General features: G+C 43.4%; 2 protein-coding genes and 1 long non-coding RNA gene across 7 annotated transcripts in view; 2 read left to right on the top strand and 1 right to left on the bottom strand.

Annotated features, from left to right (window-relative positions):
* MAEA (macrophage erythroblast attacher, E3 ubiquitin ligase) overlaps window positions 1–16,657 on the top strand; it is a 43,522-nt gene extending 26,865 nt beyond the window's left edge. The window contains exons 6-9 of the mRNA XM_084845002.1: window positions 5,555–5,663; window positions 13,226–13,359; window positions 13,922–14,117; window positions 15,064–16,657. Of these exons, the coding sequence (XP_084701128.1) occupies window positions 5,555–5,663; window positions 13,226–13,359; window positions 13,922–14,117; window positions 15,064–15,159 (535 nt within the window). The 3' untranslated portion in view covers window positions 15,160–16,657. The remainder of the gene's footprint in view (window positions 1–5,554; window positions 5,664–13,225; window positions 13,360–13,921; window positions 14,118–15,063) is intronic.
* A 442-nt stretch (window positions 16,658–17,099) lies between these two features.
* Window positions 17,100–22,484, bottom strand: LOC146350448 (uncharacterized). The gene is made up of 3 exons (XR_014789288.1): window positions 20,564–22,484; window positions 19,145–19,230; window positions 17,100–18,587 (listed from the first exon to the last, which is right to left on the bottom strand). It is a non-coding gene; the product is annotated as an uncharacterized LOC146350448 (long non-coding RNA).
* Window positions 22,485–22,530: 46 nt separating this feature from the next.
* UVSSA (UV stimulated scaffold protein A) overlaps window positions 22,531–27,737 on the top strand; it is a 79,927-nt gene continuing 74,720 nt past the window's right edge. The window contains exons 1-5 of one of the 5 annotated variants that reach the window (XM_084844997.1): window positions 22,531–22,752; window positions 23,448–23,558; window positions 24,053–24,383; window positions 25,127–25,247; window positions 26,246–26,656. In XM_084844997.1, the coding sequence (XP_084701123.1) occupies window positions 23,461–23,558; window positions 24,053–24,383; window positions 25,127–25,247; window positions 26,246–26,656 (961 nt within the window). In that variant the 5' untranslated portion in view covers window positions 22,531–22,752; window positions 23,448–23,460. The remainder of the gene's footprint in view (window positions 22,753–23,447; window positions 23,559–24,052; window positions 24,384–25,126; window positions 25,248–26,245; window positions 26,657–27,737) is intronic. The other 4 variants (XM_084844999.1, XM_084844998.1, XM_084845000.1 and 1 more) reach the window with 4 other exon arrangements.

Consider the following 27,737-nt stretch of genomic DNA (forward strand, 5'->3'; position numbering starts at 1 on the left):
CCTTCCCTGGGAAGCCCGTTCAACTCAGCGTCTCGTGTTTACAGCATGTTATGAAGACACTGCTATTCCAGAGAGCTTTTAGAGCATGAGAAATTAAATTTGCCCTGATGCCAAATTTTAAAAACACACACTTGTCTCTGGGTTTCTTGGGATTCTGATTTTTTTTAATAATATGATTGATTTAGAGAGTGTGTGTATGTTTTAATATTTTTGAAAGCTGTCGTGGATGCACAAGTGAGAGACATGGGATATAGACATGTTTTAAAATGTATAAAAGATAGAGAACTGGCTTTTGTACATATGTTGCCAACAAGATGAAATAATAATAACAACACAATGCAATATTTCTACACCACTTCTCATTTGCACATTTGATATGTACCCAACATGATGAATCAATCTGTGCTTTTGAACCCACTAGTGGGCAGGCTGAACCTATGAAACTGTGTTTAGATATGGTGGAAATAGAGGCATCTGCTGCTGCACTATACAAAAACTGACATGGGGGGGTGGGGGGGGAGCAAGTGAAGTTCCAGTGCTTTGCTTCTTGTCTCTTGGAAACATCTGTAATGGCACCTTACTTTTAACATCCAATGTATTAATAACCCTATTTATAGGTTCCCTTTTCAGGGTCTTACATAATGTTAAAACATATAAAATACAATTAAAACCCAAAACACAACGTTATCTGACAGCAGCACACATTTTTAAAAACATAGGCCAATTACACAAAGCAGCAATATAATAAACACCAATGCTTAACATTTGAGAACCCCGTGTTAGACCTGCAGCAGTTAAGAACGCAAGACAAAGCAGCCTAAAGTAAATGAGTTCTAAAAACTCACTTAAAACTTTGTGGCCATATGCACCTCAGTGGGCAATATGTTCCACAGCCCTGGGGGCCTCCACCCTGTCTTTCATGCCAGCTGATTGATCTTATAGGGAGGCCTACAAGCAGGGCCTACAAGGCAGATCTTGATGCCTGGACAGGGTTATATGGGTGCAGGCAGTCCTTCAAGTAACCTTGTCCCAAACCATTTAGGCTTTAGAGGTCAATACCAGCACTTTGAATTGGATCCAGAAACACACCAGCAACTAGTGCAACTAGTACAGAATTAGTAGCACATTTTCTGATTGCCTGGCTCCCATCAACAACCGGACAGCCACATTCTGCACCTGTTGAAATTTCTGGATCATCTTTAAAGGCAGCTCCACGTAGAGCACATTACAGTAGTCCAGTCTAGATGAACTAGTGCATGGATAACTGAGGCAAGGTCTCATAGGGTCACAGCTGACATACCAACCTAACCTGGTAAAAGACACTCCTAGCCACTGATACCTCTATGCTTCCACAGATAGCGTGAAGTCCAGGAAGATTGCCAAGCTACAAATGTTGTCCTTTGTTGGGGGAGGGGTAGTGCAACCCCATTCAAGACTGATCACAGCACTCTAGCCAGATCGGTCAGTTTCCCCGCCCACAGTACCTCCATCTTGTCTATATTAAATTTCAGCTTGCTCACGCTCACCTATCCCAAAACTGTTCAAGAGTTCCACAGCCTCCCTGGCACTAGTAGATGGAGAAGAGAGGTAAAACTAGATGCCATCCTCATATTGATGACTCTGTAGCCCAACCCTCCAGATGACTTCTCCCAGCAGTTCTGTGTAGTCACTGAATAGCACGGGGCACAAGATGGGACCTTGTAGCATCCCATAAGCAAAAGGCCAGGTCCCCCACAAAAAGAATCTAAAAACATTCATTATCACAATACGGCCATATCTACAGTAATTCTATGTCTACTTCAATTCCATTTTGAGTGTTTAAGTCAAAACTCTTGCCTTTGGAATGCCCTCTCCTAGAAGGCCCATTTGGAGCCCTTGTTACTATGCTTGAAGTGTCAGGCAGAAATATTCCTGTATTCCCTTGCCTGTTTGTACTGCTAATTTTAGCTTTTTAAAGCTTAGAGCAGCTTAGTTTTACAGGTTAGTTGAATGGGCTATTGCTGTTGTCATTTGTTGTGATACTTCATATATTTTTATTTTGTTAAAAATGTACTTTTTGTTGACTAGTTTGTTAACTGTATTGGGAACATTAAATTTTGTTGAACATGTAAGTTATAAATTATGTAAACGAAACAAAAAAAGATACCATCTTTATTCAATTCTTAGCCTTTTAAAAAAGTGTTAGTTTTCTGAAGCTGTTCAGAATGTAATACGCATACTAAAAGCCAAATTTCAATAATATTCAAAGACTTTTTGTTTTAATATCAAAGATTGCCCTATAATCAAACTTTGTTTAATGGCTTCATTAACATAATAGGAGACTTTGCACTTGTGTTTTAAAAAAATCTAGAGCATAAATATTAACATTCCACACTATAGGTTTTTGCCAGGCTCCCACATTATTATTATTATTATTATTAAATTTATTAATCGCCCATCTGGCTGGTCACCCAGCCACTCTGGGTGATGTACAACATACAATAAAACAGTTTAAAACAATAAAATTCTACAATAAAAACATTTTCTAAAATACCCTAACCCACCCCAAATGCCTGCCTGAACAACCACGTTTTTAATGCACGGCGGAAGCTCATTAAAGAGGGGGCATGACGGAGTTCCCTAGGGAGGGAGTTCCACAGAGTGGGGGCCACCACAGAAAAGGCCCTCTCCCTCGTCCCCACCAGTCTAGCTGTCCTGGCTGATGGGACAGAGAGAAGGCCATCCGAGGCTGATCTTGTTAAGCGGCCTGTCTGGTGCTGCTGGAGGCGCTCCTTAAGATAGGCTGGGCCGGAACCATATAGGGTTTTAAAGGTCAAAACCAACACCTTGAATTTGGCCCGGAAAACAACTGGTAACCAGTGCAACTCCTTCAGCACTGATCTCGCTGGCGGCTGCCTTTAATCAGGCGAGCCGCCACGTTCTGTACCAGCTGCAGCTTCCAAACCGTCTTCAACGGTAACCCCACGTAGAGCGCATTACAGTAGTCTAAACGAGAGGAGACCAGGGCATGTACTACCGATGGGAGCAGATGGTCGGGAAGGAAGGGGTGCAGCTGCTGTATCAGATGGATTTGATACAGCGCTGTCCGGCTCACAGCTGACACCTGAGCCTCCATGGACAGCTGGGAGTCTAAAATGACCCCCAGGCTGTGGACCTGGTCTTTCAAGGGTAGCCGTACCCCATTCAACACCAGGTCAACATCCCCCAGCCTCCTCTTGTCTCCCAGCAACAGTACCTCGGTCTTATCAGGGTTCAGCTTCAGCCTATTCCTCCCCATCCAGCCACTCACCGTCTCCAGACATTTGGACAGGGATTCTATGGCCAACCTTGGTGAAGATTTGAATGAGAGGTAGAGCTGCGTGTCATCCGCATATTGATGACACCGCACCCCAAACCTCCTGATGATAGCCCCCAGCGGCTTCACATAGATATTAAATAGCATCGGGGAGAGGATGGAACCCTGTGGCACCCCACAAGTGAGCGGCCACGGGTCCGAAACCTCCTCTCCCAGTGCTACCCTCTGGTACCTGCCGGAGAGGAAGGACCGGAACCACTGCAATACGGTGTCTCCAATGCCCAACCCCTCCAGCGGTCCAGGAGGATACCGTGGTCAACGGTATCAAAAGCCGCTGAGAGGTCGAGGAGAACAAGGAAGGAGCATTCACCCCTATCCAGAGCCCTCCTCATATCATCTACCAAGGCGACCAAGGCCGTTTCTGTCCCATGCCCAGGCCTGAAGCCCAACTGAAATGGGTCTAGATAATCAGTTTCTTCCAAGTGTGCCTTCAGCTGCATCACCACCACCCGCTCAATCACCTTGCCCAGAAATGGCAGATTTGAGACTGGGCGAAAGTTGTTAAAAACTTGAGGATCCAAGGAGGGCTTCTTTAAGAGCGGTCTTATCGCTGCCTCCTTGAGGGCTGATGGCATCACTCCCTCCTCAAGGGAGGCGTTCACCACCACCCTGATCCCCTCACCCAGGCTCTCTCTGCAGCCCATAATGAGCCACGATGGGCAAGGATCAAGTAAGCAGGTGGTCGGCCTTACAGATGAAAGCACCTTGTCCACTTCATCAGGAGGAAGAAGCTGGAACCGATCCCACAGTGTTTATAGGTCTGGTGCAGTTGTTAAAGTTGACTTCAATTAGATAAGGATTCTGGCTTGGGCTCGCACAGCTTCTCTCTCACTCACACAACCCCCCTTCCCTTCCCTTCCCTTCCCTTCCCTTCCCTTCCCTTCCCTTCCCTTCCCTTCCCTTCCCTTCCCTTCCCTTCCCTTCCCTTCCCTGGTCAGTTTATAACAGCAGTTCAACATTATTCTTGCACCATTCTTAATCATGGTGATGCCAACTATGGCTAGCTTTTAAACCAGGCTTGAAACCTGATTTGCAAACCCTAGTTAAAGAGAAGGTGAAGGAGAGGGAGTGTGCAAGCCTGCATCACACTCCTCATCAGTGCACGCTCTTAAGGACTCTGGGTCAAAACACCCTCAGTGGGCCCCCTCCCTCAGTGAGCCTAGCTTCACCACAGTTGTCACTAGCTACTATTACTGCTCATCCTCTTTCTCATCATACCTACTGTTTGCTTGTTTGACAGACAGAGAACCAGTGAGCAAGTACTCCGTGGCATCTACTGCTCCTTCTTCTCATTTCTACCATTGTCTGGGCCAGGGCAAGAGATGGGTGAACAAGCATGTTGCAGTGGTGAAGAGGAGGAGCAACTCCAAAGTAGCTCTTGTCCATGGACTCCTGCTGGGTGTGCGCCCTTGGCAGCTTCCCAACCATGCCTGCCCTTAGGCCCTGCTCCCTAACATTGCAGTCAGTATAAAAATGTGGCTTTGATAGGTGGTCATGAAAATTGGGTTCAGCTTATTCTGTTGTTCTGGAAGAAACTCTTCAACGTGATTTGCATGTAACAGCTGCAAATCGTGGGTTAACGTTTTCAAAACAAAATCTTACAAGCCCAGGAGGTTTTTCCAATTTTCTGTTAAAATAAGTACTGCTGATTTCTAAGCCAGGAAGGGCATGTTCACACGTAATTAACCCATGATTTGCCAGATTGTGTGCCACTACCATTTTGAATATGAAACCTCTGACTGGTCCAATCATAGGTTGTTATGTTACATGAAAACCTGGGCACTATGGGTTATGCATGGGTTAAACAGCCCAATGTTAACCACAGTTAGTTCTCAGGTTAACTGGATTGTTTAGCCCACGAATAACCCAGAGTGCCTGGGTTCTCACGTCATAGAACACCCTACGATTGGGCCAATTGGAGGCTGTATATTCAAAATGGCAGTAGCACATGATCTGGCAAATCATGGGTTAATTACCCAAGCGGGTTAATTCCGTGCGAATGGGCCAGGCCCTTCATGGGGCAGAAATCAGTACTTGTTTTAATAGGACACCTTCCTGTGGTTCTAAGTTTTTGTTTTGAAAATGTCTCTCTGTAAGGGTGTGGTACTCTTTAGATAGTGTGTAGAGTTTAAGATCACAAAACTAAAGACCGGAGATACCGAGAACACAAGCAAAGTCATTCTGCATTCTAAATTTCAGACATGCAAGGAAACATTTCAGCCAGGCTGAAGGAAGTCAACTGGATGAAGTGCGACAGGTGATGGGAATGCTGGCCTTCCCTTCTGATACACATATCTCACCTTACAAGGTATATTTATTCAATTTAATCTGTGTAAAAAGATGGGCAGAAGACATTATCCTCTTGGGCTAGTGTACTGATTAACATATGCTGATGTTTACCAACTCTGTTTAGTTAATGTGCATTATTAAAAATTGAAATTTCAAACAAGTACTTAATTTGCCAGTTGCTAGCAAAGCGTTTTGCTGATTACATTTATCTGCTTTTCCATATTTACCGTTTATATGTCTGGTGGTGATTGTGATTCTTAGTCTGCCTGCTTGGAAGTATTAAGTGAAGACTTGCACAGATTTGCAGACGTGTGTTTTGTTTGCAGTTATCTTCTGTGATCATTTCTAGTCACACTTCTCATGCACTTCACTCATGTACCACTTACACAAGCACATGTTTACACTCTAGTTTTTCTGTTGATTATAGCACTTCTTCCTTTTTTGTTCCAATTCTTACCCACAACACTTACCTGTCTCTTGGTCTTCTGTGCAGCAGCTGAGCTAATGACTAGGGAGGGCTTATTTCAGTCAACAGAAGCCATATCTATAATAGCCAGTATAAATGTTGTACCAGGCTTTCTCCATAAAGTAAACAGTTTTTGAGAAATAGAATCTCTTAAATCAGTATTCCTGTCTTATTTGTGTAGGTAAATTGGGCACGACTGGAGTCCAATTTACTCCATGACAAATGGAGTGCATATTCTTTTTCCAAGCTGAAAAGTTTCCGTAAGCCAAATTTGATGGATGCTGTGCTTTATAGAGAGCACAGTGAACTTGTTTTAGCAAGTAAGATCCACTGACCAGAAATGCTAAATTTAGTTTAATATGTACATTGCTTGCAAATACATGTAACAGATTTATGATCACTACTGAAAATGTGACCTTATGGAAATTGGTAAGATGCCTATTTTTATTTTTGGTGTTGCGGGGAGGGACAAAATTCCTCTGTGAACTATTCCATGCTGAAACTATAAGCGGTGAGATATAATAGAAGTTACATTTGTCATAAAAATCTATAGCAAAACATTCAAAATGTGTGTCAAGTAGAGGGGAGAAGAAAGGAGAAAGGAGTAGAGGTGGAGAAGTCACTTTTAATTTCAGTTTCCTAACCTACAAAGAAAAATAAAATCAACAACTATAAACTAGATTAAATTTCTATTAAATCTGGGATAGGTGGATATAGATTCTTTCACTTAAAAGTATGAAAATGGAAGGTTGGGTATGATGAACACCGATTACATGTTCTAAGTAAACTAAGCTTGCAGTTTTCTTTCCAGATATTATTAGCCAACTTCACATAAGTACCGATCATAGAATCATAGAATAGGAGGGTTGGGCCTACAAGGTCATCAAGTCCAACCCCCTGCTCAGTGCAGGAATCCAAGTCAGGGCATCCCTGACAAATGGCTGTCCAGCCTCGTCTTGAACGCCTCCAGTGTGGGAGAGCCCACTACCTCCCTAGGAAATTGGTTCCATTGTCATATTGCTCTAACAGTCAGGAAGGTTTTCCTGATGTTCAGCCGGAATCTGGCTTCCTGTCACTTGATCCCATTATTCTGTGTCCTGCAGTCTGTGATGATTGAGAAGAGATCCTGGCCTTCCTCTCTGTGACAACCTTTTTCAAGTACTTGAAGAGCCCTATCATATCTCCCCTCAGTCTTCTCTTCTCAAAGCTAAACATGCCCAGTTCTTTCAGTCTCTCCTCATAGGGCTTTGTTTCTAGTCCCCTGATCATCTTTGTTGCCCTCCTCTGAACTCTCTCCAGTTTGTCTGCATCCTTCTTAAAATGTGGTGCCCAGAATGGGACACAGTACTCCAGATGAGGCCTAACCAGTGCTGAGTAGAGGGGAACTAGTACTTCCTGGGATTTGGAAGCTATGCTTCTATTAATGCAGCCCAAAATAGCATTGGTTGTAGGACAGCTCCAGGCACTCTTGAATGAAACGGATTACCTAGATCCATTTCAATCGGGCTTCAGGCCTGGTTTTGGAACGGAAACTGCCTTGGTCGCCCTGTGGGATGACCTCTGCCGGGAGAGGGACAGGGGGAGTGCGACCCTGTTGATTCTCCTGGACCTCTCAGCGGCTTTCAATACCATCGACCATGGTATCCTTCTGGATAGGTTGTCTGGGTTGGGAGTTGGAGGCACTGCACTACAGTGGTTCCATTCCTACTTGGATGGCCGATTCCAGAAGGTGGTGCTGGGGGATTATTGCTCTGTGCCATGGCAATTGTGCCATGGGGTTCCACAGGGCTCTATTTTATCCCCCATGCTGTTTAACATCTACATGAAACTGCTGGGGGAGGTTATCCGGAGGTGTGGGCTGAGGTGCCATCAATATGCAGATGACACCCAGCTCTACCTCTCTTTCTCATCAAAACCAGGTGAGGCAGTGGCTGTTCTGAACCAGTGCCTGGGCACGGTAATGGACTGGATGAGGGCTAATAAACTGAAACTCAATCCAGACAAGACGGAGGTACTGTTAGTGGGTGGTTCGTCTGCCCGGCTTGGTGATATTCAACCTGTTCTGGAGGGGGTTGCACTCCCCCTAAAGGATCAGGTTCGTAGTTTGGGGGTCCTCTTGGATCCAGAACTGTCACTTGAGGCACAGGTGAACTCAGTGGCACGGAGCACTTTTTATCAGCTTAGGCTGGTATACCAGCTACGCCCTTATCTGGACAGAGATAGCCTAGCTACAGTTATCCATGCTCTGATAACTTCTCGTCTGGATTACTGCAATGCGTTATACGTGGGGCTGCCTTTGAAAACAGTCCGGAAACTTCAGCTGGTCCAAAATAGGGCAGCAAGATTGTTAACAGGGACTGGCCTGCGAGCTCATATTACGCCAGTACTTTTCCAGCTGCACTGGCTGCCAGTCCATTTCCGGGCCCGATTCAAAGTGCTGGTGTTAACATTTAAAGCCCTTAATGGCTTGGGGCCAGGTTACCTGAAGGATCGCCTGCTCCCATGTGTGCCTGCCCGGACCTTAAGATCATCATCAGCGGCCCTTCTCCGTGAGCCCCTGCCAAAGGAAGTGAGGCGGGTGGCTACTAGGAGGAGGGCTTTTTCTGTTGTGGCACCCCGGCTCTGGAATGAGCTCCCTAGTGAGGTTCGCCTGGCGCCTACATTGTACTCCTTTCGGCGCCAGGTGAAGACCTTTTTATTTTCCCAGGCATTTTAGCATTTTAGCTTTCAAAATTTTTATCTTTGCTGTTTTAAATCTGTATTTTAAACTCCTGCACTGCTGCTAGGTTTTATTGTGGTTGTATTGTTATATTGTGGTTTTAATGTTCTATATATTTTAAATTGCTTTATTGTGTGTTGTTTGGTTTTAACTTTTGTGAACCGCCCAGAGAGCTTCAGCTATTGGGCGGTATAGAAATAAATAAATAAATAAATAAATAAATAAATAAATAAATTGGCCTTTTTTGCAGCCACATTACATTGTTGGCTCATATTCAGCTTGTGATTGACAACAATTCCAAGCTTTTCTCACTTGTACTGTTGAGCCACGTATCCCCCATCTTGTAACTGTGCATTTGGTTTCTTTTTCCTAGGTGCAGAACTTGGCATTTATCCCTATTAAATGTCATTCTGTTTTCTGCCCAGTGCTCCAGTCTATCAAGGTCACTTTGAATTTTATTTCTGTCTTCCAAAGTATTAGCTATCCCGCCCAATTTTGTATCATCTGCAAATCTGATCAGCATTTCCTGCACCTGCTCATCCAAGTCATTAATAAAAATGTTGAAGAGCACTGGGCCCAGGACTGAGTCCTGCGGTACCCCACTCATTACCTCTCCCCAGTTTGAGAAGGTCCCATTGATAAGCACACTCTTGAGTCCGATTCTGTAGGCAACTGTGGATCCGCCGGATCGTTGTTTCATCTAGCCTACTTTGAGCTACTTTGCTCATCAGGATATTATGGGGCACTTTGTCGAAAGCTTTGCTGAAGTCGAGCTATATGATGTCTACAGCATTCCCACGGTCCACAAGGGAGGTTACTTGATCAAAAAATGAGATCCGATTCGTCTGGCAGGATTTGTTCTTGACAAATCCATGTTGGCTTCGCGTAATCACTGCATTGTTTTCAGTGCAGACAGGGAGGCACCTTGTCTACAAAGACCTCATCCGTTGTACCTTATTACTATTATGCCAGCTACAATATTGATTAAAAATCCAGAGTATTTTTCTGGTCCGTTATTTCATGTCTAGCGATCAAGTTCATTGAAAAGCCCAAGGCTAATTTTCACTGTTGCATGGGACAGAAGGAGATTTTTTTATTGTCTACCACCCACCAGGATTCCATTTGAAGACGCTGCCACATTCCAATCCTAACTTCATAGTTCTCTCTATAGTTTCTGTGTTCTAAGAAGCCGAAGAGATCTGAAGGTTGGAAGAGAGAAGTGTATTGGTGGCGCTCATTTATTGGTCCCAGTTTCTATTTGTGGCACTTAAAGCATCTTGAGTAGCTAAGGAAGCAATCCTATGTCCCCTAGACAGTGTCTGGGGGACATAGGATTGTTCAAGGTTGGAAACAGGGGTCTGGCCTCAGAGCCAGGAATCTGTGCTCCTCCCCCACTCCCCCTTGTAGCTGGTGTGGAGAGAACCACACTGGCTACCTCTCCGCTCTCGGGAAAACAGAGCGCAGAGACGGGGGAAAGGGGGCGTTCCTGGTGGTGAGGAGGGGAGGAAACCGGGGCAGCAGCCATATGAGAAATCCTATGGCTACCCCAGCCTCCTTCCCTCCCTCTACCTGAAGCCTCCGCTAGATGAGTGAAATCACCCATCTATCTTAAATGCAGAGCGCAGGTGCAGGGTGCCTCCCTGTCTGCATAGGATACTCGTAAGCCTCCAAGTTCAGGGGCTTACGAGTACCCCAGGCACAACCCATAGGATTGCACCCTAAGAAAACTAGGTCGAAGACCCTGAGAAACTGCAGCTAGGCAGAGATGATAGAACTAAGCTATGTAGAGCATTAGCCCAACTCAATATAGGGGACTTAAATGTGGGATTTCCAGGACCACGCTCACATCGTTCTCCACGGTCACAATGATTACAGATGAAACCATAGAGATTTATTTAGAATTCTTTCTCACCATATCCGAATGGCTTGAAACAGGTTCAACATATCCTTATCCGAGGCCCACTTCATACATTACAGCATGGTTGCTACCAAAGTCTAAATTATTAAGGATAAAGGTAGCATCATAACATATTTTAGCACTAACCTATGTGGTGAGCCCTTAACATATGGAAAGTCTGTAAGCCATTGCTGTGTTTTTCTCGGGGGCTGCCAGCATGCAGACTTGGGTGGTAATCATTTAATACCCCTTGGTGATTGCTATCCACATAATTCTGTTACTGTTGAAAACATACCAAAACCAAAATAGTAGTCCTTATTTCAGTATCTGTTGACTGCTGCTGTACAGGTCAGATTATTTCTTCACCTCATTAATTTAGACTTTATATCCAGGGTTTTCTCATCTTTGAAAGTCAGGCAAAATTTGATGCTCCACACTGCCAAAGTCTGACTGTTGGGGGCTACTGAGAAGCCAATAGTTACGTTGTTCGCTTATAGGTGCCTGCACATGTACACACACAGGTTTTCAGATACACAACCTCCCAAAGCAATCTATGAAGCGTTGAAAAGGTTTATATAATACAACAGAATAAGATGGCAACTGAAAAGCAATTAGAAGTTAGATAACCCCATTAGTCAAAACTAAACATCCTAAAAAGCCTAGGTAAGTTAAGTTTTCCCTTGGTACCAAAAAGATAACAGAGATGGCCTCAGGCAAGCTTCCCTTGGGGGTCCGGGTGTTCCAGAGGTGAGGCACCACAACAGAAAAGGCCCTATCTTGGATCACGTCCTACCACCATCACCATGCTTCAGAATGGGCCTGCAGAAGGGCCTTGGTTGAGGATCTTAATAGCGGTGCAGGTTTGTGTGGAAAGGTTTGGTCCTTGATGTATCCTGACTCTAAGCTGTTTTCACTTTTGAAAGTACCTTGAATTGAGCCCACAAGTGGATCAAGAGCCAGTGAAGCTATTTCTAGACTGGTGATGTTTATGTCATATGCCTCGTCTTGGTCAGCAACCTAGCTGCCTTATTCTGTGCTAGCAGTAGTTTCTGGGCCATCTTCAAGGACAACTCCATGTACAATGCATTGCAGTAGTCCAAAGTGGATGTTACCAGACCAAGAATAACTATGGCTAGGTACTGCATGTGGGCAGCTCTTAAATATCCTGCCCCCATTGGAGAGGGCCCAGAGCTGATGGTAAAATTTTCTTTGGTCTGTTAAATTAACTACCTTAAATATATGCTCATTTACGAATTTACTTAAAAACATTTGATTAGTCCATTAACCCTACCAAATTATATCATTGTGGTGCTGCCTGTTGACATCATCATGAACTTAATGAATATGTGTTTTACATGTTTCCAGCGTGTGCTAAAGTTGTAAAATATAGGGGCTAAAGTTAATCTTACTTTGCCTTCTTCACTGAAGTTTACTTTTAATACTTTAATCCTGGGAGAGATACTTATTAAGTCACGCCAAGTCCTTGGATTAAGAGAGTTGCTTTGATGGCCAAAAGGATTGTCTTGCAGTATTGAAAGTCCCATATTTCCCCTTCAGTGGACATCTGTGTTAGCTATACTTTGGACCTTTATACTAAGGGGGAAGGGGGGAAGCACAATTGGCAGGGCATCCTGACACATTCACATGTGTGTAGCAAGATTTCATGTATCTTCTTGAGCACTGCTATTATGTTACCTAGGTTTTTCTGCTGTTGCGGTTCCTTTTCATCTCTTTCCTAAACCTCATTTCCCCTTTTATACTTTATCTGGCTGCTTTTTCTGGTGGCCAACTCCTTTTTAAAGTTTTCCTCTATTGAGTGGGCTAGGATGAAGGGTGATTTTTATCAGCCATCCCCAACCTTATGCGTTCCAGATATTTTTTAATTAGCCTTCCCCACCCTGGTGGATTCCCAGTGTTTTGGACCAGCACCCATCAGACCCTGCAAGTATAGCCAATGGTCAAGAATTCTGGGTGTTGCAGTCCAAAATGTGTGGAGGGCACCAGGCTGGGGAAGGCTGGTTTTGTCCCGGCCATTTTTATTATTTGATCCTGTCCTTAATAAATAAATAAATAAATAAATAATTTAAAGGAGAAGGGGAACCAAAGTAGCTATCTTGGTGTATGTTACCCACACAAATAACAAAATCCTGTTGAATTACAGTTGTAAGACCGTAATAACATACACGTTATACAAAGCAACACTGTTTGAGTAGAAATGTTTCTACATGGCCTGATAATGACATGTGTGCACCTACCCATTCTCTTCCATAAATACACACGTATAAATTGTATGCATATGTAATGCTGAGCTTTTTTGTAATAAGAGGCTAGAGCATAACATATGGAAAATCTTTCTGTTAATGAAATACACTCTGTTTATTCATAGTCTTGGTGGGAAGATGGTAATTCCAGGACCAGGTGGTGCAATACATAATTTATCTCTCAATATTTTAAGACTATTTTAATATGTTCAATCTGCTTTCTGTGCATTCTTGACAGGATCTTCTGGACCCTGCCCGATGGAGGATGCTAATCCAGCAGTTTAGATATGATAACTACAGGCTGCATCAGCTGGGGAACAACTCTGTCTTTACTATAACACTGCAGGCTGGGCTTTCAGCTATTAAAACACCGTATCCTTGAAAGTATAACAAAAGCTTTTTCAATCTTTAAACTAAAGATTGAATTTTTTGTAGGCTACATGTTTCCTAAGCTGTGTTGCTGTTAGGCAAATACATATTTGGAGTAGCTGCCTTTAACTGTAATTTTTTTTTTTTTTAGAATAGCCACTTTTCATAATTTGCAACATACAAAATATGGACCACATGAAATACAGCTTATCTTGATATGCCTTGGGAAATTTAAACAAAAAATCTTATAATATCTTAGATTGGAAGCAAACATATTTTTTTTACATGCTAGGTACGAAAATGAAGAAGTTTGAATACTGAATTATCCATGGTTTGGCTGCTGCCTTAAAGAGAACTTCATGTTTGAGGGTGCTTCAGGGGGCTCAGATGTATAGAAAACTGGCTACCATTCATGTGCTAAAGATTAAACAAACTCTAGCACTTGCAGAGACTTTCTTCATATTAGCCTGAAGGTCATCTGTGATAATTCAAACCCCTGTTCAGTGTTCATAATTTTAAATGCTTAGTTTCTATAGCTATTGTCCTTTAACTTGCTTTTAAATAGACAATGTTATAAAGAGGATGGCAGTTCAAAAAACCCTGACTGCCCTGTGTGTAGCAAATCACTAAATAAGCTGGCTCAGCCTCTGCCTATGGCACACTGTGCCAACTCCCGGCTAGTCTGCAAGATTTCAGGAGATGTGATGAATGAAAATAATCCTCCCATGATGCTTCCAAATGGATATGTGTATGGATACAATGTAAGTGTTTCCGATAAAGGTTCTAACCTGAGTTTGGGTCAATTACTATGCATAACTTTTAAAAACCGATAATAGCACTAAATTTGGTTTGGAAAATGCGCGGGATCTTTAAAGAAGTAACTGCTTTCATGATAATGAATTTGTCTACAAGGGGCTTGAGAAATAAGGGCTGCTGTACTATTTAAAGAGCAAAAGCCCATGACATTTGCCCACCTGAGATGTATTTTTCAGCCACTGACTTCAAGTCTTTATGAAACAATTATCTTTATGAAGCAACTTGCTGGTTTTAGGCTGTAGGGCACCCTAATGGTTCCTTTTGGTGTGCCTCATGGTTGAAGCCATGCCCTGATGAGCAACTACATATCCGTTAACTGTATAGCTACATGATGAGACTGGCCTTGCCCCCTTGCACTACCAAGCTGTTATCTGCACAGGCTGCTCTACAGTAGATTGCAGCCTTAAAGCTGCAGGCAGTGTCCCAGCCTTTTGAAGAGAAGAGTTCAAAAGCCTAGAAAATTCCAATTCTATATAAACATCTTAACAGATATTAATTTAATGTGCTTATGATTCAATTTAATTTGGGGCTGTAAGTGTACTGCTGTGTCAGTGTTTTTAGACAAACCACTAACATGAAATACTTTGGTTATGTTACAATTTTGGTTCAACTCGCTTTTAACTCAGGGTGAAAGTTCAACTTTACTCTCCAATTTCTGCCATCAGAACACTTCAGGAAATATATAAAAAGGGTAACAAGGGCAGAACTTAAGTAAAAAAAAAAAATGACTGAAGACATCTTGGGGATTATATTGGCAAGCATGCTTTTGGCATAGAGGTTTGGATTAATGGTTTATGGGATTACTATTAAGATTTACAGTAGTTGAATAATTGCTGAATACTGTATTTCAGTTTGGGACTCTCTTGATCTTTTCTCTGTCTTTTGTTCCAGTCTTTGCTTTCTGTTCGTCAAGATGACAAAGTAATTTGCCCAAGAACCAAAGAGGTCTTCAACTTCTCACAAGCTGAGAAGGTCTACATTATGTAAATCCCTCGTACACACAACGAAGTGCCGCTGGAATTTGACACAATATATTCTGGCATGCCCTGTAGAGAGATCTTACATGTGGCAAAGAGAGCTGCCACTTGGGGAGGGTGGGGTGGGGTCAGATTTGTTGGTGGCATTTTTTCTTGCGACCAAAGATCAATGAGCAACAATATACACTCTTAGAAAGTGAGGAAGTGTGACTAAAAGGTTGTACTTGGAGGGAACAAATTTTGAATGTTTGGATTTTGTAATAGTAATTGGACTTTTCTCAAATACTCATCCAGTAAAAGAAGCTTACTCAAATGGACTGTTTCACTTGAGAAAAAAGTTACAATGGATCTCAAAGGGCCACTTCACACTTCCAGACCTGTTTTCAGCATCATCAGTGTGTAACCATGTGTGGAACAGCATATTATTTGAAGGGGCCAAATATGCAAAACTCTTAATACATGCACCATGGAGCTGAGGCCAGTCACAGCTTCTGAATATGTGTCCACCCTGTGGTCTCAAGAGTGTGTGTTTGTGTGAGTGTGAAAGAGAGTGTGCATATGCATCTCCCCTTCAGATGTGGTTGTCACCATGAGAGAGACAAACTGGAAACAAGTTTGCTATGTCAAAGTGTGATGTGGGGCCTCACTGTGCTTCCTTTCTGTGTTAGCAATTGGCTAAGACCCTTTTTTTTGGTATCCTCTTACACTCTGCCTTTTAAATGATCCCATGGTACATCATAGCTCATTCTGTGGAACAGATGCTTGACAACCCTGATACAAGACTGATTTCATTGGAGGAATTACGAGTTCCTTTGAAAGGAAATACAATGGTTTAATCTCTTCTCCAAAAATCCTCCACTCTTTAAGCATCTTAGGAAGACTGCATAAATACAAAGAACTGGTAATGTTACAGGCATAATGCACTGCTTGTATGTCAGTCTTTCTTCCATTTGACCATAGTGTTAAGATCCTTCATTTATTAGTTACTATGTGCATAGGATTCAATATCAAACCATTAGTGCTACTGCCTTATTTCTTGCTTTGAGAATGTACTCACATAAAAATCAGCTGGTAACCTTAAGTGTTGGGCAAGTTTTGAAGATGCCTTGCAGGATAATTATGTAATTTTAGGGTATTCATTACAGAAGAGATTAGTTCAATTTTAACAGCTACAAATCACATCTTTATCACTCTCCAAACAAAACCCATCGTAGTTGAAACAAAACCATATGGTAGAAGTTTGTATTTAGCATTTATTTTTGCATGTTGATGTTGATTAGCTAATAAAGACTGTAAACATAAGCCTTGTTCATAATCATTGTTTCTGTTCCTTAAACAGTAATTAAAACAGTAGGATGTTAATTCTTAAAAATGAGGGTTTGGCTGTGTGTGTGTGTGTGTGTGTGTGTGTGTTGGGGGGGTACCTTAGTTACTAAAATGGTCACATTACAGGTATTTTAGCCTACACTGGTGTTAATGAGTTGTCACTCTCATTCAGCTTTCTTTAAGCATTTTCTGAAAAATTACCTGATTACTGGATGATATGGATCTGGTCTGTAAGAAATTGTGAACATTCTTCCATAAATGTATACTAAAGGGACCTGTGCAGTGGCTATTTGTTCTAAACATTGAGATGATACAGTTTTTAAAATTCTGGTAAGGGTGAGGAATTGGATGGGTAATAGTTATGCGATCACAGAAAATTATATCTATCTTTCTTGTAACAGAGAGATGGGGTTATATCCAGGCTTAGTCATACTCAGAAATCAGTGGGACTTAAATTAGTCATGACTAACTTAAGCCCCATTGATTTAAAAGGGCCTACACTAAATCTGGATCTAACTTGTAAGTCTCCAGGTAATACGAGGGGATTTGATCTGGTATGTTTTGACCCATCATAGACAAGCAGTGATTGGAAAAAAACAACATGCATGATGAAATTTTGGTTTTCAAATAGATGTTTTTCAACAACATGATTTCTCCTGTGAGAGAGTACACAATTCAGTTATACTTAAAAATACAGGATTATATCCAGTGGTGCCATCCCACTAGTGCAAAGTTTCTGCCTCTTGCAGAAACCCTGTTTTCATCCTTGCATAAGTGTCAAATCCAGTACTTTGATTTCACTTACAAAAGCAGTTACACAATTCATTATAACTTCATAATTTATTACATTTTTCTATACTGCCCAATAGCCAAAGCTCTCTGGATAGTTCATAAGCCTACGTGTTGCTTGCACTAGGTGTGCTAACTGTTCTGCTAGTTCTTAAGCAACCGCTAGTGGAACACTGCCGCCTCTTGTACTTTTTACACAAGCCTAATGCTGGATACAACCCAGGGTTGATATTTGGAACAGATAAAATATGACTTAGTGCAATTTTCCTGTAGTCCCTGTCAATACAGCAAAGTCCATCTATTTCCCTTTTCCCTTCTGAAATTCTACAACTTACGAAGAACGATGTTAATGCCTTTTAATATACTCCATTACAGCTGCCATTCAGGTTCTACAAATTAGGAGATAAATATATAAACATGCACACGCGCGCGCACACACACACACACACACACACAGTAAAAATGGTCCTTCTGACAGACTGCTGGCTGTTTTTAAAGGTCTTCTGCACCACTCATGCCTGATTTAAAAGCACAAGTGGAAATTTTACAAAAATCTTGATGTTTAGCCAGTGAAAGATGATCTTACCTGTCAAGAGACTGCAATTAAAAAAAAAGATAAATGGTTGCAAAGTGTGATTGATTTCAGTCTTTAGATGAACAGTCACTTTCAAAATGCAGTTTACAAAGGAGAAAACGTCTCCCAAAATAGTGAAATGGCCAGACTTGCACAACAAACTTCATGTAGTAGTTCAGCCTATATACATAAGAAACTCATGTGCAAAGTTTATACACATGATTTCTCTACATTTGATTACTGGCAGCTTACTGGGTGAAGCAGAAGGCAATCAGCTTGTGTGAAATATTAAGCTACGCAACTTATAGAGCTGTAGGAGTGGTTCTTTAGTTAAGGTGATTGGCATTAGCCCCAGCATTCTATCATTATAAAACCTGAAGATTCTGTGCATCATAACATCAAGACAATTTGTCCAATCACTAAGAAATGTATCACAGATAATATACCTTCTCAGGGGTGTAATGTGACCTTCTTACGAAGAATGGGCGAGTTTACTAGTTTGGGTTTTTGCACCGAGAGCATGTTTGCAACTGTGTATGCTGCCAGCTTAGCTTAAATTTCTCCATTTGGCAATGTAGATGGTCAAATATTCCATGATTTTGCAAAAATGTACTTTGAGCTGGTTTCATGAAAATCCATCATGTAATCCTAAATTACGAGATTTTCAAAGTTCCTATTTTAAGTCAGTCATTTAAAGGCAAGTAGTGCAGCTGCTGTCTGTTGGTAGATTGAAGCTTCCTTGGCAGGACCTGAAAAAGAAAAAAAGAAACCCAAAAGAAAAAGACAACTGTTGGAATGAGAAGGTTGCAGCAGTATGTATATATCAATGGGGAAAGGGGAGCATGTTTGTGTTTGCATATGATGTACTGTGTGTTGCCTTGCAAGTGACTGTCTTGGCCCAATTCCTCTAGAGATCAATTCTACATATCTTTTGATTTATGATATATTCACTTGATTTTCCTCCCCACAAAAACTAACCCATAATGGACTACATTTTGCAGTATTGAAAAGTCTACTATGCTTACTGTCTATGAAGATTTTCTTATACTCATTCTTGTCATTACAGCCTTGATCAAAAGACTTCTGTGAGAACAGGGAGTATTGTGAAGTGCTTTCAATATTTTTAAGCTGGAGTGGGAATCGGAAATTACCCTACATAATTTGATATAGGGTAGCACAAAAGAGCTATACAATGCTGCAAATTGCCCACTTAGGCTCTGACTCCTCCCACTATTGGCTGGAGCCCCCAATTGGCTTTTCCCATGGGTCAATGGCGCTTGATACGAAAAACGTTCCCCAAACCTACCTTAATGCGTAGTAAAGACTTAAAAGTATTTTAGAGCTACGGTGAATGTAAAATTTGCCTCTCACCCTTAAGAGGAGCCATGAATTCTAGGATAAAAAATCTTGAGTTAAGAGAAAGTACTTAAAAATTGAGTCAGACACCAAAAGGCATGGAAATTTTAAGTTGAGTGGCCTGCCTTCTACACTATATAGCATTAAACACATTCTATAGTCTCATACTGTGCTTGCTTTACACTTGAGCCTCCATGCGTCCACACTTCATTTTGCCTGTTAACCCCAATTGTAAACGTAAGCTGCCTTGAACAAGAACATGAAAGCCATGCTGGATCAATCCAAGGGTCCAGCTTTCTGTTCACACAGTGGCCACCCAACTGCCTGTGAAAAACTCAGGATGTGAGTGCAATAGCATGCTCCTGATCATGTTCCCCAGCAACTGGTGTACATCGGTATACTGCCTCTGACATGGGAGGTGGCATGTAACCATTATGGCTAGTAGCTTTTATTTATTTATTGCATTTATATCCCGCCTTTTTTCCTCTTGCAAGGAACCCAAGGCAGCTTACATTATCCTCCTCTGTTTTATCCTAACAACCACCCTGTGAGGTAGGTTGGGCTGAGAGTCTGTGACTGGCCTGAAGTCACCCAGTGAGCTTCCATGGCCGAGTGGGGACTAGAACCCAGCTCTCCTGGCTCCCAGTCTGTCACTCTCACCACTACACTGGCTCTCAAGGATAAGGCTTTTGATAGCCTTATCCTCCATGAATTGTCTAATCCCCTTTTAAAGCCATCCAAATTGGTGGCTATCACATCTTCTGGTGGCAAATTCCATAGTTTAGCTACGTGCTGTGCAAAGAAGTACTTTTATCTGTCCTGAATCTCCCACCAATCAGCTTCAGTGGATGACCCTGGATCTCACCATACATAATTTTGTATCTCTTGTGTACAGAATTATGCATTTGGTTGCATAATTTGCTTGAAAGTTGAAATATCTACCTCACCAACTTGTGGGGTTAAAATTAAACTTTCTGTTCTCCGTCTGGTAACAAAATGTTCTGGCTGGTCCTGATTCTTTCATGGGGCATTAAATGCCCTGTCATACTATATTCTGCTTTGATGGAATGTACCCACATGATGGATGGGCTTTGACTTGCCTTCGTAGAAAAATGGAGGGGGGAACAGCTGTGACAATTCCATACATATAAATGCTAGAGAAATGGTTGTGTGGACACATCCTTTGTCTACAAGTAGATTCTGTGCATACCCCAAGCCACAGCATTATTGTAGTTATGTTATGCTGTTCATGTACACAATATACAAGCATAGGTGGCAGGCAGGCAGGCAGTAGAGAATGGTTTACTTTTTCAGACCAAGACCATCCATGGTAAAACATGCTCCCTGACTTTGGGTGTTACTGGCTTACCCACTGTTGGAAACATGATGCTGGATTAGAGAGACCCTCTGCCTGCTCCTGTCTTCTTAGCATCTCCCCGTTTGTTCCCTCCCTCCAGTAACAGCTCCTCGGGTAGTCCAGAGAAGAATCGATGCACGCGAGGCGGCTCACCCCTACACATGCTTCCGTGTCTTTGTGGGGTAGTGCTGCTGCGAGGGGAGGCTGCAACCTGCCGCCGGGGTGGTTAATATTTAAACCCGACCCATCCCCTGGAGAAGATTCCCGCTAGCTCGGGAGTCAGCGAATACCTCGCAGGGCTCACTTCCTCAGGTACAGCAAGAACGAGCTAGAGATCGGGCACAAGCAGCGCAACGGCTACTTGTGCACGATCTCTAGTGAGCAGAGCAGCTTTCCCCAACCTGACGCCCGCAGGAGGGATTGGCCTACAACTCCCATCAGCCGCAGCCCAGCATGCGAATGACCCATGCTGGTTGGGGCAGATGGGAGTTGTAGCCCAACTTGTCCGGAGACCGTTCGGTTGGGGAAAGATGGGCTAGAGTCTAGCCGCCGCGCCCCGCCGCCCTCGGAGACCCGGCCCCAGCGACACGAAGGCCGAACCCGCCGTGTGCCCAAGAGAACGGCGGGGATCCTCTAAGCCGCGCCTCTTGGGCACTTTCCAGCGTCCCCCACCCGCAGCGACGCATACATGGCGTAATAACTGCTGTAAGAAGGCGGCGTTCTTTTTCCAGATCTCCGGAGCAGAGAGACAAACCGAAAGGCCCATCTTGTTTCTGGATAGAAAATTCCCAGGCGCACGGAGGAGGCCATTTTTAAATCTTTCCTGCGGCGGAAGTGAGAGCGGCCCATGGGACTGGGCTCCAGGAACAAGACGCAGCAGCGAAGGGAGGAGTTCGTGCTCGAGTTGGGTCTCATTTCTTGTGCGAAAACGTCTGGGGAATGCTTTAATTATTCAAGCGTTTGAACCCCTAGAAAACAGCCTTGCCAAAGCAGCTTTCAATACGAACAAGTCCATCATCCGCACTTCGCAGGGGGCGGGGTTGTGACTGAGAGCCGGGCTTACAACAGCCTGGCCAGTTACAGTAACACGGTCAATATTGCGGATTTATTTCAAGACAAAACACGTTCCCGCTTCTCTTCCGTAAGGGCAACTCAAAAGCGGCTGACAGCACAGATATAAATAATCAAGCCAATACCGGACAGTATGATAGAAAAATAACACAATTAGGAAGTCGGTTCTTCTTCAAGAGGGCCGTAAGGATGGGGCCAGAGCGGCATCTGTAGCGAGCGTTGGGATCATCACTGACAAGGCCCCGTTTCTCTTCCCCACCTGTGGCAGCTCAGGGGCGGGGACGACGCCTGAAACAGCGGATCCCGGGCGCCGAACTCCGTACAGGGGGGCGCTTGGGGAAGGCGGCGGGTAAGGCACCCATCACCCAAGCGGTTCAGCGGGAAGAACTAGCGTCCTGAGCAGAGCGTTGAAATGAAGAAGGAGCCACAGCCTGCCTCAGACAATAGTCTGGCGGCAGCGTTTTGGACCAAGTAAGGTTTCCGGTCTTCCAAGGGCGGCCCCACATACAACGCGTTGCAGTAGCCCAGTTCTGAGGTTACTATCGTTGCCGGGTTAAAGCTGGGGCCGGGGCTGCTTGGTATTGCGAGGAAACACCCGTCAGGTCGCCGGCAACCTCAGTCTTCTTGAACTGCTCTCCGTGGCCCCCTCCCTTTCCTAACGCAGCACACAGTCGCGCGCAGAAGCCTTGTACTCCATAGACTCGCGCGCGGACCGCTTGCACGTTAAAAATGTTTTAAGGTTTAAGAAAAAATTCCCACACAGATTTAAAAGTGAGCTACAAAAAAAAAGCGTGGACTCCCCTCTCCGCCGCCACGTTTTGTTTTGCGAGCAGACACGCTGGTGCGTAACCACAGGCGCAGCAGAATCCCGCCCTGCCCCTTGGTTTCTGTGGGCGGCTTTCACTTCCGCCCCGGAGAAGGGGCGGGGCGTCCGCAGATGCCAGTAACCGCCCTTTCTGCGTTGCTCTCGGTGGTAAGTCTACAGTCTCTGCAGCCGTCATAGGTCCGGGAAGCGCCTCCTCCTCCCGCCTCGCCGCGCAGCGGGCGCAGCGGGCGCAGCGGCGGCGTCTCCCCCACGACGGGCCGCGGCAGTCCGCGCTTTCCCGGCGTCCGAGCCGCTCCGCGAATAGGTGGGTAGAACTCGCCGCCGGCCGTAGTTTGCCGCTGCGTGGGAGGAAGGAGGCGGGCCTTCCCGCCGTGCGCGCGGCGCAGCCCCGCGGCCCCTCTGTCATCCCGCTCGCCCGGCGCCGTCCCTTTCTCCCGGGCCGAGGCTGTCAGGCTCGCCGCCCGCTTGGCCTCTTCGCTGCGTGGAGCCTCCGAGCTCGCTGCCTTTTTTCCTGAGGCGGCGCTGCCCGACGCGCCTGATCATAACGCCGAGCGCTGCTGCTGCCTTTCCTTCCGGCTCTCCGGTGTTCGAAAGGGCCGCAGCCGGCCTGGGGTCGCCTTGTTTCGAAGGGGGAGGAGGGATTTTCCGGCCCATGCATGAAGTGCAGGGCGAGTGTTTATCTTAGGCGAGGTCATAGATTTCGAGGGAGCACAAAGGGTCAAATAATCCCACTGTACCCTCTCTAGGAGGGGCTCAGCCACGCTCAAGGGAGACTATCCGTGAACCGCTGTAGGCAAGCCGTGTTGCTCTCCTCCGAGTTACGTTGCCTTAAGACAATTGGCAGGCGCAATCGAAAGACTGATTTCTCTAATCCAGCTCATTGTGATTGAGCTTTTTTAAAAGACACCAACTTTCCCCCTTTGTGATTGTCTTTGGGATTATCATGGCAAAAACTGTTTCATGAGAAATAATTTTAATAAGGGGTCTTATTAAATGCAGTTTCACTTCAGAGATGGACGAAAAGCTGTCTCAGCTTGTGGAGGACCTTACAACTTCAGGAGAACCACAGTTGAATCCCATGAAGATGAAGGAGTTAAAGAAGATATGCAAGTATGATGCTTGTTTTCATATTATGCATAATAATGTATTTTTAAGGTTTTTAATCTTTATAAAGTGCCCAGAGAGTTTTGGCTATTGGATGGTACAGAAATTTAATAAATGAAATGAACTCTTACTATAAAATGGGAATTCTGGTATAGTAACATACTATAAACTCCATTAAAAATACTTTTGTTCATACTCTTTTAAACAATATTTCCAAGGTGTCAAGTCATATTTCCGGGTTTAGTGTAATCATGTGCATGTTGATTCAGAAACAAGTCCCACTGTGTTCAGTGGGCCTTACTCCCAAGTAAGTGTGCATAAGATTGCAGGCTTAAAGGTACTGAGAAATGAAAGGACTTCTAATTGTGGGAGGCATTTAACGGCTGGAATAACAAACTGGATGAATTAATTTCCTTTTCATACAGTATTCATGCAGGTGTTTTAAGACACAGTTGATGGTATATACCTTTGTGTTTATCATGCCGGTTACTTTTCTAAAGGTCTTCAGATGAGCATATTAGTCATGTTTATCACCAGCTGATGACACAGTTAAATGAAGAGCATGCTGAGATACGTCTTTCAGCATTTCAAGTTGTGGACGAACTCTTCACCAGGTCACATCAGTTTAGGACTTTAATTATTTCAAACTTCCAAGAATTTTTGGAGCTCACAGTGGAAACAAACTATGATCAACCTCTTCCCCCACCAAGTGAAGTAGCACAAAAACTTAAAAAAGCCGCTATTAAATCTGTACAAGAATGGCATGAGAAATATGGAGAAGCCTACAAGAAACTTTCTCTAGGATACCATTTCTTAAAACAGAACAAGAAGGTACTTGAATATTTACTTTCATGATTGAATGCTCAGTGACTTTATACAGGTAAAGGTGATTACAAGAAAATGCCAAACTCATTGTAACCAGGCATGCATGTATTTTGACTGGAACAAAATGAAGGTATTATTCTTTATAAATAGGTAGACAAACATATCCATTTTTATTCAGTAAAGTGAATTACGGTCTCTCACGTGCGCATGCATACACACACATATATGTACATCGTTGCGCATAGGCTGACCACTTTTGTTAAAATGCTCACTTTGTTCAATATAGACAACTTGTTTATTGAGAAGATTAATTTCCATTATATATGTATATATAAACTTGTGCGCATACACACGTCCACAGACATACTGCAAGCCTGTGTCTTGTTGTTATTTGCTTTGAAACAAAGAAGATAAGTATTTTTGAACCAGAATGGCTAAGAAAATCTGAGTACCCTTCCCATACACATATACAAATCTATATAAATTTACGTATAGCTAATCCTCCTGGACTACTTGTATGGTTTCTAGAAAAGCCTGGCTTTCTAGATTTACTCTAGGTTTTTGAGAAACAGTTTTTTATACATAATCTCAAAATGAGAGGCTCTAGAAATATCTGAAAGTAACCTTTGCCATCTGTTACTTTCAAATGTCTAACACCAAAGGATATTGTACATGACAGCCAAATTTTCACTTAACAAAACATTTTCTCTTAACATAAAAATCCAGTATTTTCCACAATTCTCCTTTAGATGGATTTTCAAGATGTAAATGCCAGAACTCTAGCTGAAAGAAAGAGACATGAAGAGAAACAAAACCGGTTGAATACTATTTACAAAGATAAAGCCAAAAAAACTGAGAGGGAAATGGAAGGTGAGTGGGGTTTAGTTCCTTGATGGGTAGCATATTAATCCCAATTCTATTTTAGGGTTTCACTGTGACAGACACCATTTTCCATTTCTATAGGAAAAAGTAATCAGGTCTGGTTCTGGTAAGGTCCTTACCAGTAATCAGTACTGGTAAGGACCTTACAATCTAAAATAGACAGTGGAAGAAAACAAGAGGGATAAGAGGAAGAGGCAATGGTAGAGAAAGATGAATGTGGGCAAATTCAGTTATAGAGGTTCTAGAAATTTCACAGGCAAATTGAGCAGGAGATTGGACTCGATGGTCTTATAGGCCTTCCCTGTCCTACTATTCTGTGATTCTATAATGCCCCAAAATATTTCTGATGCCATGGCATGGTTCCAAAATATTCCCCTTTGCCAGAAAAAGTACAAAACGTTTCAAAGTGTGAATGGATTTTCACTCCTGCTGAACAGGGAACTACAGATATGTAGTCATAGCAGAAAGTAGGAGGAGCCAGGCTGCTTCTCTCTTCCCTATGTAGCAGCATGGTCTCTCTGGCTCCCTGCAAGGATATCTCTGGCAGGGTAAGGTTTATTGTTACAGCACATGCTTTGCATGCAGAAGTCCCAGGTTCAATCGCCAGGTAGGCCTAGGAAAGAATCCTGCCAGTGTCACTACTGGACTAGATGGAAGAACATTCTGACTCGGTATAAGGCAGATTTCTGTGTTCCAGTGTGCCTCACTCTGGGTCACATTAATGTGGTTTTTGCCCTCTTATGACATCAGTAAGTCCTGCTACCTTTCTGTTCCCCAAATTCTCTGCATCACTTTAAAAAAAAAAAAAATTATCAGCAAGGTAAGCTGGGTTTCTGCATGTTTTGAAATATTTGTGTGTGGGAAAAACTACTAACAGTATACAGAAATTGTTGACTCTGTAGTGTAGGAAGCAAATTTGGTTATAGTGTGCGGGTAGTATTCTGTATTGTGTATGGCAGTATTCTTAAACTACTACCATTTGACAGACATGTCCCAAGAAATCCAAGCTGTGCTGACTGAGATGGAGAATTGTTTTCACCTTCTGATGCCAGATCCATTTGACTTCTCGGTGAATGACATTGAAACAGTTGATTGGAGGACAGCTGAAGTGGACAAAACTGTTTCCTGTTCATCTGTGCTGATGGCAAATCAGCAGGCACCTTTCCTTGATGATGAGCAGCCTTGTTGCAGCAAAGACCTTCCTCCCATCTCTCTGGTTCCGAAAGCTGATAGCAGAGACTTGAATATAGAAAAGGAGGAAAACGTAGGCATGACAGACTGCTTAGAGTCTGAACTGACTTCTGCTGGCACTAGTGATGATAATGATCATGCAACCTTTGTTCGGAGTCATGGTCTTGGTTCTCATAAATACACTCTCAGTCTTGAAATATCCACAGGTATTTAGATCCAGTTTCATGCAAATGTTTATGGAGTACATTGGTTTTAGCTGCAGGTTGTAGAGGATGTGATAGATTTCACTAACCAGCTAATAGGCATATAATTTAGAATATGTTGTCAGCATGCTGCAGTCCTTGGTTGGAAAATGGGTTTCTCATCCTCGTTGTCTTTGACCGCTGATGCTTGAGAGGAGGGATGTGGTTTGAAAAAGGCTGGATATCACTGTTTAAAATGAAAGGCTATTAAAAGATTATTATGAGGCCTCCTTATACTTTTTTCTGTATCTACCTTATTTTCCCCTGAGGTTTTAGAACCCTAGTCATTACAAACTGTTGTTTACAGCTAATGATTAGTTAAACCAGGAGGTGCTGGGGAGAAGTGGTATGGAGGGATATCCCATTCCTAAGTGCATTGTAGACTAAGCCACCTAACTGGTAGGTTGCCAAATACTGCAGGGAAACATTTCAAATCTACTTTATATAATGGTTGTCAAGAATGGGTTCATAGAGTAGGAACCATGAGGGCCGCTGGGGTAGTCATGTACGAAGCAGCCACCTGGAGGTTGATTGTTTTTAGCTGTTTCTCAGCCCTGCAGCTCAAGGCCACAATTTGCTCCGGCTAATTGGGAAAATGATAAGAGCTGTGCCTGGTGGGAAGATGCAACCCCTTTGGAGGGTGGGGTGGGGTGCCTCAGGCTTGGGTTTGGATTGGGTGCCTCAGGCTTGGGTTTGGATTGGGTGCCTCAAGTCTGCCTTGGGTTGCTAGGGCTGAGCAATAAAAGGAGGGCTAAGGAAAAGGCGGGTGTCTCTTCACGGCCCTGATGGTACTAGGGTGTGCTGCTGGTCGATGGTTACCCTGGGAGGCCCATACTTTGGTATGTATAGGATAGACTAGCTAGCTTTATTGTTTTGCTCTTGGGAGTATGTGCCTTGGCGTTTGGCGCTTCTGGTTTTGTTTAGAGTTTTGTGCCTTGCTTGTAATTTCCTGTACAACCTACCACCTCTCTCTATTCCTTCCTCTTTGTTTCTTTCCTGTAATAAGCTTTTATCCAACTTCCAGTTGGTGTGGTGTGTCCTGAAT

This window comes from Heloderma suspectum, chromosome 3 (genome assembly GCF_057233095.1).
Source record: "Heloderma suspectum isolate Gila_16-S chromosome 3, 16-S_ref, whole genome shotgun sequence".
NCBI classification, from domain to species: domain Eukaryota; kingdom Metazoa; phylum Chordata; class Lepidosauria; order Squamata; family Helodermatidae; genus Heloderma; species Heloderma suspectum.